The 15734-nt window shown below is 38.3% G+C and overlaps 1 protein-coding gene and 1 long non-coding RNA gene across 2 annotated transcripts in view; both read right to left on the reverse strand.

Moving 5' to 3' along the window:
• Positions 1-310: 310 nt before the first annotated feature.
• Positions 311-3233, reverse strand: LOC119792517. The gene is made up of 2 exons (XR_005281995.1): positions 2065-3233; positions 311-2029 (listed from the first exon to the last, which is right to left on the reverse strand). It is a non-coding gene; the product is annotated as an uncharacterized LOC119792517 (long non-coding RNA).
• Positions 3234-4569: 1336 nt separating this feature from the next.
• The window catches only part of kif3a (kinesin family member 3A), a 30013-nt gene continuing 18848 nt past the window's right edge, over positions 4570-15734 (reverse strand). The window contains exons 10-17 of the mRNA XM_038299155.1: positions 14534-14690; positions 14257-14437; positions 12245-12355; positions 10972-11097; positions 9923-9976; positions 9758-9826; positions 9524-9654; positions 4570-4901 (exon numbers count right to left, since the gene is read on the reverse strand). Of these exons, the coding sequence (XP_038155083.1) occupies positions 4853-4901; positions 9524-9654; positions 9758-9826; positions 9923-9976; positions 10972-11097; positions 12245-12355; positions 14257-14437; positions 14534-14690 (878 nt within the window). The 3' untranslated portion in view covers positions 4570-4852. The remainder of the gene's footprint in view (positions 4902-9523; positions 9655-9757; positions 9827-9922; positions 9977-10971; positions 11098-12244; positions 12356-14256; positions 14438-14533; positions 14691-15734) is intronic.

The raw sequence follows: 15734 nt of genomic DNA on the forward strand, positions 1-15734 counted from the left end.
GCATGCAAAGCCTTCAAGTGTCCCAATTTAAGAGACTTAAAAGGCTGTCCTTAAGTTATTAATTGTGATGTTTTATTTATTTAATGTATTCTTTATATTTATTACCTGTTTGTCTTTTCAGTAAAGTACCTTTTATGTTTTTATACATAAATAAATCAAAATGTGATGATGAAAATTTGATGCAAATCTGTTTCTATTATTACAACAAGCCAAACTGGGATCTTTACTTTAAGATGCGTCACTTATGTAAACTTGGTGTGTGTTTTCATAAAAAAGCTGTGTACTATTCCATCAAAAAGCAACACGAATCTGAGATCAGGCATGAATAATAATTTATTAAATAAAAAACAGATATTAGTAAACATGTGACATACACTACAATTATAATAATAATAAAAAAATCAATTTCACATTCACTAAAGAACACATTTAGCAAAACCTATGCAAGTAAGGCATAAAGAGCCATTCATCTATCTGTATGCATCACAATAAGGGTTGAAAATAAAAAGGTGACTCAAGTGTAGGAAATGGTGCAGACATAAGAGCTACACAGCATGCAAGCTCTTAATGCTTCTGACCTAAAAACAAAACTCTTTATGCACTTTGGCTGAATGTAAAGTGTTTGCTTGTTTGTACAGTAGAATAATTTGGTTTTAACTGGAATCCAGTGAAACCATTCAATCATCTCATGAACATAAATCTGTTCATCTAGGAGTAAAGAGTTCAATATGTGAGGACTAAATGTGTTAACAGGATACATCTGAGCAGATATGCATGTGGCTTGTAGGCCAGCTGGGTCCTTTCATTTCAAACTTTCTCACTACAGCACCTTACAAAATCATCTATTTAATTTCTCCTTTTTACAACAACCAAAATCTTAAATGTGCTTTATTTTTATGATAGACCAACTAAATTAGGGAATGATTGTAAAGTGGAATGAATGTGATGTGTGGTTTTAGGAGTGCAAAAACTAAATTTGAAAAGTGCAACATGCATTTTTCTGGACAGCCCTAATTTTAGATAAAATCAAATTCAAATCCTCTTCAGAGGTTTAGAGAGGTTCTTTAGAGCAGCGGTCCCCAACCACCGGGCCGCGGACCGGTACCGGTCCGTCGGTCATTTGGTACCGGGCCGCACAGAAAAAAATATATATTTATAATTTATCGACGATCAGAGTCTGAGTGATGTTTTATTTTGAAAAATATAAGACATTGGGGTATTATCTCCAAATTACATCAGTCGGTGCATCTGTGCCTCTTGACACAGGTTAATTCAGGTCAAGACGCATCCTATCTATAACATCCTATCTTTGTGAAGCGGGATTTTCTGCGGTTACAGCGACCAAAACAAAGCTGTGGAGCAGACTGGACATCAGGGGCACAATTCGCGTGTCATTGTCTCCGATTACGCCTAGATGGGACCGGTTTGTTTTGGAGAAATAAGCTCAGGGCTCCCACTAATTCAACATAATTGTGAGTTTTATTTTTATGCTGTTTGTATTTGATTTTATGCCAGTTGTATCATTTTATTTGATCGTATTTACCCCCACACTTTAAAGGCCGGTCCATGAAAATATTGTCAGACATAACCGGTCCGTGGCGCAAAAAAGGTTGGGGACCGCTGCTTTAGAGAACATTAATTAAAAAGTAACTTGATGAAGAAAGCAGGCAGGGTAGACTTGTGCAAAGACATGAAGCAGAGCTAATGAACAAAGAATGATCCCAAACCTAAAACAGCTTACAGAAAGTACACAAACTATAACCTCAAAACCTCAAAAGAGACTTTTCATGGTTTTCCACCCCAGCTGACAGGCCAGGCTACCAGGATCTTAACTTAAGAAGCAGCTAAGAGTCTTTGCAGGAGCTGCACAGATCCACGGCTCAGGTGGGAGAAACTGCTGACAGGACAACTGTTACCTGCTCACTTCATACATCTGGTGGTTTCTGGAAGCCCCTGCTGATTTATAGCCCTGTTCGCATATGAACAAGCCATGAAGGAAAGGTGGCAAAACATTAAGCTCTTTAGCCGCCTTACAGTGAGTGAAATTATTATTGACCACGCCACCATTTTTCTCTGTAAATATATAGAGTTGCTAATGACATGACATTTTAACCAGATGTTGGTAGCAATCCATGCAATCCACACATACAGAGAAATCAAACCATATGTCCAGTAATTAAATAATGTGTAATAGTGGAATGGCACAGGGAAAAAGTATTGAACACACACAGGGCCATCACTAACATTGAGGACTCCGAGGTCCTGTCCTTAGAATTTCATTCATTTATTTATTGCAAGTTGTGATAAAAAACTAAAATACATTACAGTGAAACTGGTTGTAAGACAATGATCTTGTACTCTCACTAACCTGTGAGTTGTTTTATATTTGAAGAGCGAAACTAGAGCAACTAACTAATAAAAAAGTAGCTGTTCAATCATCCTGAGTCAGCACGCATTGTCGCTACAGTAACTGCCACATACAAGCCACCGCCTCATGAGTCCATCAGTCACTTGAAGAGGAGCACATCGAGCTGCTAATGTAGGCGGAGAACAGCTTAATGAGTTGTGATAACGGTGCGATAAATGAAACTTTACTCAGCATTTAATTTCTCAGTGTTGGATGTTGCTCATTGCAGATGGCATTGACATGAATAAATTAGCATGTTCTTTTTTTAATATTTATACTTGTTAATAGCTAGTTTTACTATTTAATTCTTTGACACTGGGCTCCTCTGGAACGTGGGAAACTAATTCAGTATAATTTCATTTTCTAATAAAACTAATTCAAACATGATGTTGAAATGCATATCGTTTTCTTTTCTATCATTTTCAATACTTCACTGTGTTTCTATTTTTCACTAAAGGGAAAACAGGATAAGGAGGAAAAGGCTTAGTGTAACCAAACTTTGGGCCGAGCAGCAGGAGGAGCCGTGAGGAGAGAGATAGAGGGAGAGAAGGTGCTAGAAAAGAAAGATGCTGCACCTGAATGGCTTCAAAAATTGGATGTATAATGTGTGATAACTGAAGTATTGTGTAAGATTACAATAGAAATATGTTATATTAGGCACCATTACCAACATAATAGTGTATCAGGGTCTGGGTGCAGGGTTTATACAGGAATTAATAACTCTAATGCTTTTTAATGCTCTTAGAAATAATTTTAATGCCACCAACAGGTACCTGTCGACAGGCTGCAGCCATGCCCCGAATTCCTCGTTTTCCAACCACTTTTGTTGAAATTGGCATTCTTCCCCATTCTCTAGCTTTTTCTCCGACTCAAGCTTCTTTCCGAACATACGTCTTTGCGATCAACCGGAAGCAGTTTCACGCAAACACATCATGATATAATATGACTGACCAAAGTGTTCTTATACAAATTTTTTTTTTAAGAAAGCATTTTAAATGCCACAATAAACACATTTAATGAATTTTTTGCCAATTAAGGCCTTAATTTAAAAAAAATAACAATTTAAATGACTTTTAATGATTTTCAATGACCCGCAGAAACCCTTGGGTGTCTATTTTAAAAGCTCAAGTAATTATGAAGCAACTAATTTTAAATATACTGTAATGTCTTTTGCGACATTTCTAACCAAGCTTCAAAAGAAAGATGACATTAAATCAGGTTTATAATGTCTGAAATGTCTGTGTTGGAATAATTGTATATAAATGTATCTCTGTGGTGTTATCATGCATAAAGCTGTGTGCTATGTGCATGTGTTTATAGCCATCTTTTCTGAAGTATGTAGATTTGCTTTTGGGGAGGTTGTGGTTGATCTACGAGCAGCACTCGCCCTGCTGAACTTTGGTGGACAGGTTCAACAGCTATCTATAGGATATTTACTAAGACTGCAAGTCTGAATTCCTCATGTTGTCTCTAGTCACTAAAGTAGTCTCAGCTGTTGTAACCAAGGATCACTGATTCCAATAAATAGCAGAGTAGGTTGGAGATTTGTAAACTCCGCAGTCTCTTCCTACTCGCCTCACGAGTAAACTAAATTAATTGTCTCTGTGCCTTCTTTCTTTCCCTGCATGTATGTATGATGTTTTAGGTGCTTAGACCTGACACTCTGGCTGGTAGGGGAGACAGGAGAGGAGAAATTTATAGCTGAGCCTTTTAAAAAGTCACAATGACGTTTTTGCTCCTTAAGATTTTGAAAACTACCAGATTTAAATGACAGAATTAAAACCTCTCTGGGGGAGCATGCCACTGAACATGCCTAGAAGTTCTGGCTCTTGACCTTAGTATTTTTTTGGGCCCTGAACACTCGGTATTGTTGTGGCGTGTTCTATACTTTCACCCGCTGTATGTGAAAAACTAACACTGCAGATACCATGAACACACTGTTATACAAGGTAAAGGGTGTGTGTCTGTGCAGTATCACACTTAAATGAGGTTCTATGAAGCCTAGGCGTACTTAAAGGGATGCATAAAATGTACAACACAATTTCTGAGATCTATAATTAAAGGATATTTAAAATAATCAATTGTTTTCTTTACACTTCCCAACTATGCACTAGTTTCTGTTGGTCTACCACATCAAATCAAAACAAATACATGGAGACTTGTGACTGTGATGCTCTGCTTCAAGCAGCTGTCTTTTAATGTAAAGTTTTTGCAATCTGATTCTTCCCAGCTCTAAGGTACATAAAGTCCATACTATACTTTAGTGGTTGTTTTCCTAAAAAGAAAAAAAGGTGCTGCCTGATCCCATTTAAAACCTCACCATGAATACAGTGTGCGCTCAAAGTCTATTACTGTTCAACCATAAGCGGGACTAAATACTTCTTTTATGTTACATCAAAGCAGGAGTGTAGGGGAGAGCTGCAGTGGGGCCAATCCTGCACATCTTCACTGCAGAAGTGAATCGATCACCGTGTCTGGTTTTGCTGATCTTTTCCTGTGGGGAGATGGGTGCATGATTACAGCTATCAAAAAACAGTTTGGGTAACTTTAAATTTCCTGATTTCTGAGAATAGCATCGTATCGCCATATCAGCAATTTCCATCAGCAACATCTCAAGAAACACATTAAAATGGTAATGATACAGGCCTGCAAAAATATTAAACACAATCATACTGGAACATTTTTGTGAAGCTTAATTCAGAAGCAAGGAAAACAGAAAGCATTAAGAAACCGTAAGTGGAATAAATGGTAATACTATTAATATGGAGCAGAGCTATGTCATTACTTTCCAAAGCATAACATAGGAATGCACTTTTCTGAGGGTTAGAAAATGATGTAAAAGGTTAAAAAAAAAGTCAGTTCCAACTAGTGAACACAATAATAACTAAATTCTGGTAACTTCTGATGCAGCATTGACATACTGTTATCTCTGATCAGATTCGACCTCCTGCATCACTTTCAAGAAAAAACCAGTAAATGAACAACTCAGTTAATCAACCAATCAAGTGACTGCCGGATCATAACATAAACTAAAGGTTATCAGAATTTAACGTAATGGTACATTTAGTGCTGTAGATCTTTAAAGGAAAATTCCGGTTTTTAACACTTTTAGCCCCTTTTCTGTAGTGTCCAGGATGAAATCGAATGATCGACACCAAAATTTTGACGATTGGTCCTGTCTCTGCTATTTGGCTCATGCAGAATCCCCCCCTGGCTGCTTCAGAATGGCTTTCATAGTGCATGTCCGATAATGTCCTTAAAACAACCTTAAACGTTCTTTTTTTAAAATATGCTACTCACCGGGTCGTCAGCGCTGTTCAATGATGTTCCAAAAAAAGTTTCGTGTAGAAAAACCGTTCCTGTCTTGTTTTATTTTGCATTTTGTAAATCCCAGAACTATTTTTTCCGATACATCACAACCGCTTATAAACTTCCGCTTCCCGTTCGAATCTGAAGCGTTGCACACTCCAGACCACTAGTTGGCGACAATGTTTGTACCGTCAAACTCAAAGTCCAATATGTCCTCCTCAAGAATCCACCTTTCGTATTCCATTTTCAGAGTTTTTTAAAGTGTTTAACAGAGACGTTAGCACCTCGACGTCGGAGTACACAGAGTGAAGCAGAAACACTTGGGCCTTGCGAAAAGACTATAACTAAGCGTAAACAGGCCCCCTTTCCGTTTCCGGTGGCGGAGGGATATTGACTATTCCAACAGAACTCAATGGGATTTACAAAATGCTAAATAAAACACTACAGGAACGTTTTTTCTTCACGAAACTTGTTTTTGAACGTCATTGAACAGCGTTGACGACTCGGTGAGTAGCATATTTAAAAAAAAAGAATGTTTAAGGTTGTTTTAAGGACATTATCGGACATGCACTATGAAAGCCATTCTGAAGCAGCCAGGGGGGATTCTGCATGAGCCAAATAGCAGAGACAGGACCAATCGTCAAAATTTTGGTGTCGATCATTCGATTTCATCCTGGACACTACGGAAAAGGGGCTAAAAGTGTTAAAAACCGGAATTTTCCTTTAAGGTTTTCTGTGAAAGCTTTAAATCTGTGACAGCTAGAGGCTAATAAAGGCAATGAACTCAATGCAAAACTACACTAACCATTGTTAGTGAAGTCAGGCACACCTGGATTAATCAGTTCATCCAGTAGAATGGACAGGAAACAAAGGAGCTGCCTTAAACTTGGGAAGTGGTGGAGTTGTGCATGGAGTCCATTAAACTGATCAAGTCTCAGAGTTTGTTGAAAAGATCCCTAGCATATATATATATATATATATTAGGCTTGTCCCGATCCGATCCACGTATCGGATCGGGACGCCGATATTGGCAAAAAAATGCGTATCGGCAAAGCATGTAAAATGCCGATCCAGACTGCCGATCCAGTAAAAAAAAAAAATCCGGTCCGTATTTTCCAGTTTCTCCGATTGAAACGATACATTCCACTATTTTGCGCCAGTGTTTCCCTGTTTTGCATTTTTATTAAAACTTACAGTAATACTTGCACCTTTAACTGTTTACGGTTTTACTGTTCACTGTGCAATTTCAGATTGCTATTCATAATTTTGTCCAGTTTGTGTTTATCTCTTAATAAACAGGTAAGTTTGTTGTTACCAATCATTGTGTTTTATTCAATCTCACCTAATTCAGCTGGCTAGATGTTATCAAGAGTACTAAAACCCTTTTCAACATGAGTCTTACAACTAAGGCTAAATACTTTAACTTAAACTTAAATACATGCTCGGATAGGCTGGTATCGGCCAGTATCGGTATCGGATCGGAAGTCCAAAAACAATATCGGTATTGGATCGGAAGTGCAAAAACCTGGATCGGGACATCTCTAATATATATATATATACCGTATTTTCACGACCATAAGGCGCACCGGACTAAAAGGCGCAGTCTCAGTTATGTGTCCCATTTCTGTATTTAACACACACATAAGGCGCACCGGACTATAGGGCGCGTTTTTTATATACAGTTACATGTCCTTTCAGGTGGATTTTCCCACTTAAAAACATATTAAAACTACTTTATTCCCACTGATCACAGCAAATAAAGCTGCAAGGTGTATTTATTACAAAGTATTATTCAAACCTGGGAACCGGCATGCTGATGACACAGGGCTGTGATTACTCCTCTGATACAGTTTATTGAGGCATAAATTAACTTAAAACATAGGCAGGATAATAATCTGGATGAACTGACTGCAATGATTAAATTTTCAGGTGGACTTTCTCACTTAAAAAGATTTAGATTATTTAGATGAAAAAACACCTGCGGAGGTGAGCCCGTATGCCCCGCGGCCCATAGGCTGCTGTTGAATTAAGTTTTCAGGTAGAAAAATAGAGCGGGAGCAAAACTGAGTATGATTGTGCTTTATTAATGTATTTATTACAGAGTATTAATCAAACCCATCAAAGTCCTCATCCTCTGTTTCTGAATTAAACAGCTGCGCTAAATCCGACATGCCAGTTTCCCCTTCCGACATGCCAGTTTCCCCTTCTTCTTCGTTTATTGACGCATAAATTAACTTAAAACATAGGCAGGATAATAATCTGGATGAACTGACTGCAATGATTAAATTTTCAGGTGGGCTTTATCACTTAAAAAGATTGAGATTATTTAGATGAGAAAACACCTGCGGAGGTGAGCCCGTATGCCCCGCGGCCCATAGGCTGCTGTTGTATTAAGTTTTCAGGTAGAAAAATACAGCGGGAGCAAAACTGAGTATGATTGTGCTTTATTCAAGTATTTATTACAGAGTATTAATCAAACCCCTCAAAGTCCTCATCCTCTGTTTCTGAATTAAACAGCTGCGCTAAATCCGACATGCCAGTTTCCCCTTCTGCGCTGTCAGTCACTTTCCGTGCAGCGCAGCTCCTCAGAAATAATGCCGGCTTTTGCAAAAGCTTGAACAACAGAGCCAGCAGATACGTTAGTCCAAGCATCTACAATCCATCCGCAAACGGTGGCGTAACTTGCCCGGCGCTGCCTCCCACTTTTCCTGAAACTGTGGTCTCCGTCTGTCATCCATCGCTCCCACGCCGCTCGCAGCCTTACTTTGAACGGCCGCGTCACACCGATGTCGAGCGGTGGAAGCTCCTTTGTCAGACCCCCGGGATAACGGCGAGCACAGCGTTCATTTGATTCACCTTTTTTTTCACATCGGCTGTGAGATGGGCACGCAGCAATGGTGATGCGTGGAAAAAACCACCTAGTCTTCTCAGATACACCTGCCTCAGCCACGCATCCATACGGAGCCACCCAGCCTTATACGCGCGTCAACCATTGACTTTGCATGTAAACTCGCTGCTTCTGCTGCACCTGCTGGGTCCGGTTCACACCGATGTCGAGCGGTTGAACAGCGAGCACAGGGTTAATTTGTTTCCCCATGTTTTTCACATCAGCTGTGATATGGGCACGCATGGAGTTACATATTAACAGCGATTGTGAGGGGTGGAAAAAAAAAACACCTGGTCTCCTTACATTCAGCCACTCTTTCATCATCTCCTCAATGAGGTGGTCTCAAAAGTCGCAGTTACAACACACATAGGGCGCACCGCACCATAGGGCGCACCGCACATTTTGAGGGAAAAAAAAGACGTTTAAGTGCGCCTTATAGTCGTGAAAATACGGTATATATATATATATATATATATATATATATATATATATATATATATATATATATATATATATATATATATATATATATATATATATACGGTAACTTCTGCTTTTTAAGATGAAAAGACATACAAATGCTCCCACGCGATAAAGATGAGCCGGAACTCCCATCATGTCAGGAAATAGCTTTTTCTGATTTGATAAGCGGTATAAAAAAAAAAAAAAAAGGAAAAAAAAAAAGGGACAGGACTCATCCGGTATTCAGAAAAATAAACTTGAGTTGTTTTAACTTTTTTAACCATACAAAGTTACAGTTTGTTTCTATTTTTTAACAAAATCACAAAGTATAAATAAAATGCATTTTTAAACAAAGAGAGACAACAGTAATAAAAAAGAAGGCAGATGCAGAACTGTAGGCTAATAGGATGCTAACAGTAGCAGCACATGAAGTGTGGCATCTGCTGGGAGGAATTTACCTTCGGCCGGTCTTCGGTCTGCCACTCTTACTGCTCTTTGAGGTTTTGGGCCTCTCTAGTTTCATCAGTGACTGCCGCATGCTCTCCTCTGTATATGCTAAATACATATGGGACAGATCCACCTCAAAAGGCTAAACAAGGTGAAGGAAAAAAAGAAAATGGTCACTATTGGATGTTTTCCCTCCAATTAACATCCCAAAGATCAGCCACAGGAAGAAAACATTTGAAACTTACATCTTTTTCTTTCTTGTCTGGAGCAGGGGTTTGTTTTCTCATATTGTTTCCAGTGTAAGCTACACATTTCTAAAAAAGTACATTAATAAGCAAAACATTTGATTAAGTCTTTACCTCCATAATATTATTTGAGTCTGAAGGCACAATGATGGAAGCTAAACTCACCAGCTGCCATTCTCCAATGTCTTCATTCCAGTGGACGTAATTTTCTATCATTTCCTACAAAAAGAAAGCAGGAGCAAGGAACTTTAAAATACCAGAGTCTGCAAAGCATACTCCTGTACAGGCACATCCAAACTTTTAGCCCTGTGGGCCATGGCTAAGGGGAGGGGGTCAAAATATTTATCAAAAATGCATATCAGTTTGTGGAAAATAATCTGTGAATAATTTCACAGGTTTACCTGAAAAAAAAAAAAGATTTAATGCAAATTTTTCGGGTTAATAATAATCATCTAGGTTTGTGTGTTTCCATTAACAGGAAGAGCATATGTGTCACTCTGATTTTATTGATCAAAGTCTAGTTTAAAGAGAAAGGGACTGAATGCTTCTGGTGTAATGTATTAGACCAGAAGCAGAAAATTAGACCATAAGCAGAAAAGATGTGTCAGTAAAGATCTACATTTTCTGTACTCATATCTGTATCAAGTCATTTTGGAAACCCCTGCACTGGAAGATATTAGTTTCTAATATATTTTTTAACACACATACAAGCCACTTTGGCTTCGACCCAGTGTGCATGAGGAGGAGCCTCCTAGACGCAGCCTGCAGTGTTATTCCAATAGGCTCCTGCTTGCATTATATCAGTCTAATTTGACCCCAGTCATAAGCTGGGATCAAACAAACATGTTCTACATTGTATTTAAATGTGTACAGGATATTAATATCTAAAACATTATGAATTATACAGAAAAGACCTCTATATGATAAGATTAATAGGGTAAGACATCAGCAGGAAAAATAAAACATTTTCTTTCTTTTAGAGTTGTATTCATAACACATTATTCTTTGTCTTGTTTAATCTTGTTATATTTTACATTTAAAACAGCCTCCTCTTTAAATTCATAAACACAGATAAACAGTTAGATTACCCTTTTTTTTCTGTTTGGCTTTAGAAGTTAAAAAAAATTGTGGCAAACATTTGCAGGTTTGCAAGGACAAGATTAAAAGCACTTTAAAATATGTGAAACAAAATAACACCTCAAAAAGGCCCAGACCTGGTAATCCTGGGGAATAAAGTTATCTATGATGAGCATCTGGAGCCGTAGTTCTCGACTCAGCTGGCGGATGTTTTCCAGGAGGCCCTCAATCTCTCTGTTGTGCTCTTGTTGCAAATCTGCCATCTGATAAATAAAACAGGGAATCAGAATATAAGATCATGTCTCACAGGAAGAACTTCGTTTTATTTTCTAGACTGTTGATATTTGCAAAACCTGCTTTTTCAAGAAACATTGTTATAATTTAGTAAATAAAATAAACCTATTCTGAATAATGACAAGTACAAAAACAAGAAAATATTTCACTTTTGGATCTTCTGCAGTTCCCCTTTATCAGCTTCATGTACAGAAGAGCTAATGGTGCATAAAGCATAAATAGTAAAAACCTATTTTAAAGTGTATTATTGTCATGTTAAAAATAAGGTGCTTTACTAGTAAAACATTAGAAACTATATTTAAATGCACAGGAATGTTGAAATCAGTATTTTACTTCGTAGATGAGTTGAAAAAAAGATCAACTAAATAATTCTGTTTGCTGAATACTTTGATGTAGTGTGAGAAGGAAGGAATGGATTTCTATCGGGAAATTTCCATGTTAAAAGTCCCCATCAATGGTGCTGTAAAGAGGCAGTCAATAACTACATCCTGTTCAAAGCTCCAAAGTGACTAAATTAGAGAACAGTGGAGAACGTCACTGATTCTTTTTAATCTCGCACTATTTCATAGAAGTCAGCGGCCTGCTGCTGGATTTATAATGAGCCTTAAATCAGTTGTAGCTTTTAGAGCAAAGCCTTCCAAGCAGCAGGGCGTCTCAGATCTAAGGATGTCTGCAATCGTCTGCACGTCTCTACGTCAGTGGTAAACAGAGTCAGGGAGATCAGCAACCATGATAAAGGAGAATCACCTGAAGCTTCTCCCAGAACAGATCACTAAAGCTGCTGCTCCAACAAGCACATTTGTGTCTACAAGTACAAAGATGTTGTATAGAAATGTTTGAGTTATTCTAATCTGTTGTTAAAAAAACCTTGATCAATTTAAAGAAACAAAATAATAAAGAGAAGGTAAATCAAATTTAAAACTCCAATTTTAAAAACAGGCCATAGAAAAGCCCATACTGACTGACCTGTAGACAAAGTATAAAGTAGCGAGGGATGGGAGAGTGTGTGACCTAAAGCTCGCCATCCAAGGTGTGCAGCCATACTTTAAATGGATGGCAGAGAATTTCAAAGGCAACACACATTTACTCCAGATGTTTTTCATTTGTGAAACTTGCCTCTGATTTGGCAGCCATGAGCATAGTCCAGACTTTTTTGAGCTTTTTGGTCTTTCCTTGAGCCTCCTCCTGCAGACTTGTGTATTTCTCCTCAATATCTAAACGTTCTTGCTGTTTATGAAGGGAGAAGAGCATTAGTTATACAGAATCATATTGTATAATACAGTATATATCATAGTGTGTACGTATGGAATAAGATTCATTTGTATGAAGAAAATCAGATAAGGCCTATGTCACAATGAACTGACAGGTTACAACCATCACAGATTACAGAGTAAATTAAGGAGGTGAGAATCTGAGTCTGAGGAAACCTTATTTACAACCACAATGATGCAGCTTTTCAAGGTTGCAGGAAGCATTGTGGTATCATATCCTGCCAGGCTTTGTTAGTGGCAGACAGAAGGCTTCAGGTAAAGGCTGCATGGATTTGATCTTTTAGGTAAACTGCTCCCCACAATAAACAAAATCGGTTGGTTTTATTTTAAACCGTAGCTTCAAGAATTAACAGCAGGATGCCTCTTATACTCTATTTACACTAGCCTTGAAAAACCGACCCATGCAGAAACCGGTCCAAGCTTGGATCAGTTAACCAGGCCGAGCTTGGTTCTGACGACCGTTTACACATCACGCTATCTCGGTTCCTCGACTCCTCGCCTCCTAGTGACGATCACTGCCAGCATTGAAGGAGGAAATCAAGCAGTTGGTGGCGGTAATGCACCAAAAGTTGTTTGCCAACCGCCATAAAACACAAGAAGAAGAAGACGAAGAAGGAGGAAATCAAGCAAATCAAAATGGCGGCGCCCGGCATTACCGCCAACTACTAGAAAGGAGTGTGAATCGCGATGTGCAGCCAGACGGAGATGACATGTTCCGCTCATACGCTCTTGTTATCAGAGAACTGAGCCAGGGAAAAACCGAGCCGAGCCCACCTCTGGAACTGGTCTGCAGTTAGTGCGGTCCGGTTGTGTCTAGCTCGGTTCAGTTCAGTTTGCTTTCCATTTACACACGATAAGTTATCTCAGTTACTGAGCTCGGACCGGTCTCGGCACGGTTTTTCAAGGGTAGTGTAAATCGGGTATTAGTCTAAGGCTGTTTCTCAATTCACTAGAACGTGCATACGTACTCGTGTCCTCGCCAAGTATGTTATTGAGAAGAACCCAGGAAAATCTGGACTTGGAGAGAACGGGAGCAATGGGTCGATTGGAACAGAAGCGCACTCGTGACGCCACCATACGCTCAGTCTTTATATAATAATAAATTCTAACTTTTTTCATTTAGTGGGGGAATAATAATCAACAGTCAGACAAACACAAATCAAATGAACATTTTGCCAAATAAAAAAACGTAAACAAAAATATCGGCATCATAGCCAGCGGTCCTTCACACACAGCTATGCCAAGAGAGGGCTGCTACAGACGGGCTGTGGTTAGCCCTGTCCGCTGTTACCCTCTGAGCTACGCTGGTCACCGCTGTCGTCTCAACTTCAGGAAAGGTTTTTTTAAATTACGCATTAAATTGGTAAATTGGGCATGACATAATGTTCTCGCCTCAAATGATCTTAAAACGTACTTTTATTGAACAAAAGCAATAGAAAGAAAACTTTTAACTTAATACTTAATTAACTACCATTAAAAGCTGCTGCTACCGCAGTGCATGCTGGGACAGCTGTCAATCTCAAGAACACACAAGTCTGCTCTGATGCATACTCAGTAAATAGGGAGGGGCGAGAACAACATCCGGGGACTTTGTGCATTCTCGGTCTGCTGTTCTTGTGAATTGGAACAGCACTAGGGCTGAGGCTGATGACATTTCACGACTACACGAGCACGAGAACGCACATGTACACAGAATGAGAAACGGTCTATTGTCTCTGGCCAGACACTCATAGATTCACCAGGTTAGAGGCTGTGTGCCATCATAATTCTTCTGTCCGTTTTATCAGACAAAAACAATCATTGGTGTCGTAGTTATCTACCCATCGAGGATTATTAGTGATAATGTTCTTTTTATACCTCTTTCTCTTCCAGCTCCTTTCGCAGCTGCTCTGCTCTTTTGCGCCGTTCCTCCAGCTCATTGTTTGATTCCTCCAAGAGCTTCTCCTGCTCCTCAGCTTTGGCCAGAAGATCCACTCCCCCTACAATCACCTTCTTCTCTAATGCTGATAATTTCTCTAGCAGGAGGTGATGCTCCTGTCTAAAAAGGTTCAAAATATGTCACTTAGGATCTTGTCTACATTTGATTTCAACAACAATATATAGTATGATTTTTAACAGTATTTGCGGGACTCACTGGGCTTTGAGAAGGTCTTTCTCCCTCTTCTCCAGCTCTGCTCTTGCCTTGTTCCTCTCCTCCTCCTCCATGTCCAGCTTGGCTTCCAGAGCCTTTCGTTCTTCTTCAATCTTTGCATGCATCTCCACCATCTCGTCTGGAGAAACCTTCTTTTTACCTAATGAGAGAGGAGAAAATATGATCCAGTGATTTCTGTCAGTTTTTACAGAAATATCAACACAGACATTTCTTTCAGTCATTATTTTTAGGGGAATGACAAGAGCACAGCCAGAAGCTCTTGTTGAAGAGAAGTTCAACAGTGTTTTTTAAAGATGACTTCTTCTCTGAACTGTTTCATGTTTTGTCATTTTACACATTATATGGGATATCATATGACACAAAGATATAGATATACATACATATATATATATATATATATACAGAAGAGCTATATGTGTACATATTTTATCTCTTTTTATTCTTATTTTTTATCTTTATTATATTGTGTAGTTGGATGTATATATATATATATATATATATATATATATATATATATATATATATATATATATATATATATATATATATATATATATATATATATATATATAAAAAACTGTAACTGGAGCGTGTAACAAACGTAATTTCCCTCTGGGATTATTAAAGTATTTCTGATTCTGATTCTAAAAGTTTATAATTGTTTTGCCATGTTTTTAAGCGAGAAACTTCACCTCAAAAATCATCTTAAATTCATCAGGATTATGATGAAACTCTTAAATAGGTTATTGTTATTTCGAGCAGCAGTCGGGGATTACCTGCTGCCATTTAAAGCAGCTGAAAGTAAAAATAAAGTGTAGTTTGTAGTAAAAACTGAAAGTACCAGAAGATAAAAACAAATATTTCTCGCACTTTTTGACATTTGTACTTAATATGTTTAGTAATATAATATTTTAGTAAAGTAGTAATGATCAGGGGTATGATTAATAAAACCCAAAATGGGGACTGGTAACTTCCACAGAAATATTGTGATGAATAAAAACCAACTTTATGTGAAAATGTATGGCCCCTTACGCAATCTCTGACCTACCCATTCATACAAAGCTTTCATGTTATGTCAACTTAGCTGGCACTGCTGAGCTGACATGTCACACAAAATTAAAAAGATTCAAAAGTAGCTTAAGTTGAAAATAGAAGTCTGGATATATTTAGGTTTCCTCGCATA

The sequence above is a fragment of the Cyprinodon tularosa genome, unplaced genomic scaffold (genome assembly GCF_016077235.1).
Source record: "Cyprinodon tularosa strain WSP-4 unplaced genomic scaffold, ASM1607723v1 ctg42, whole genome shotgun sequence".
Taxonomy (NCBI): domain Eukaryota; kingdom Metazoa; phylum Chordata; class Actinopteri; order Cyprinodontiformes; family Cyprinodontidae; genus Cyprinodon; species Cyprinodon tularosa.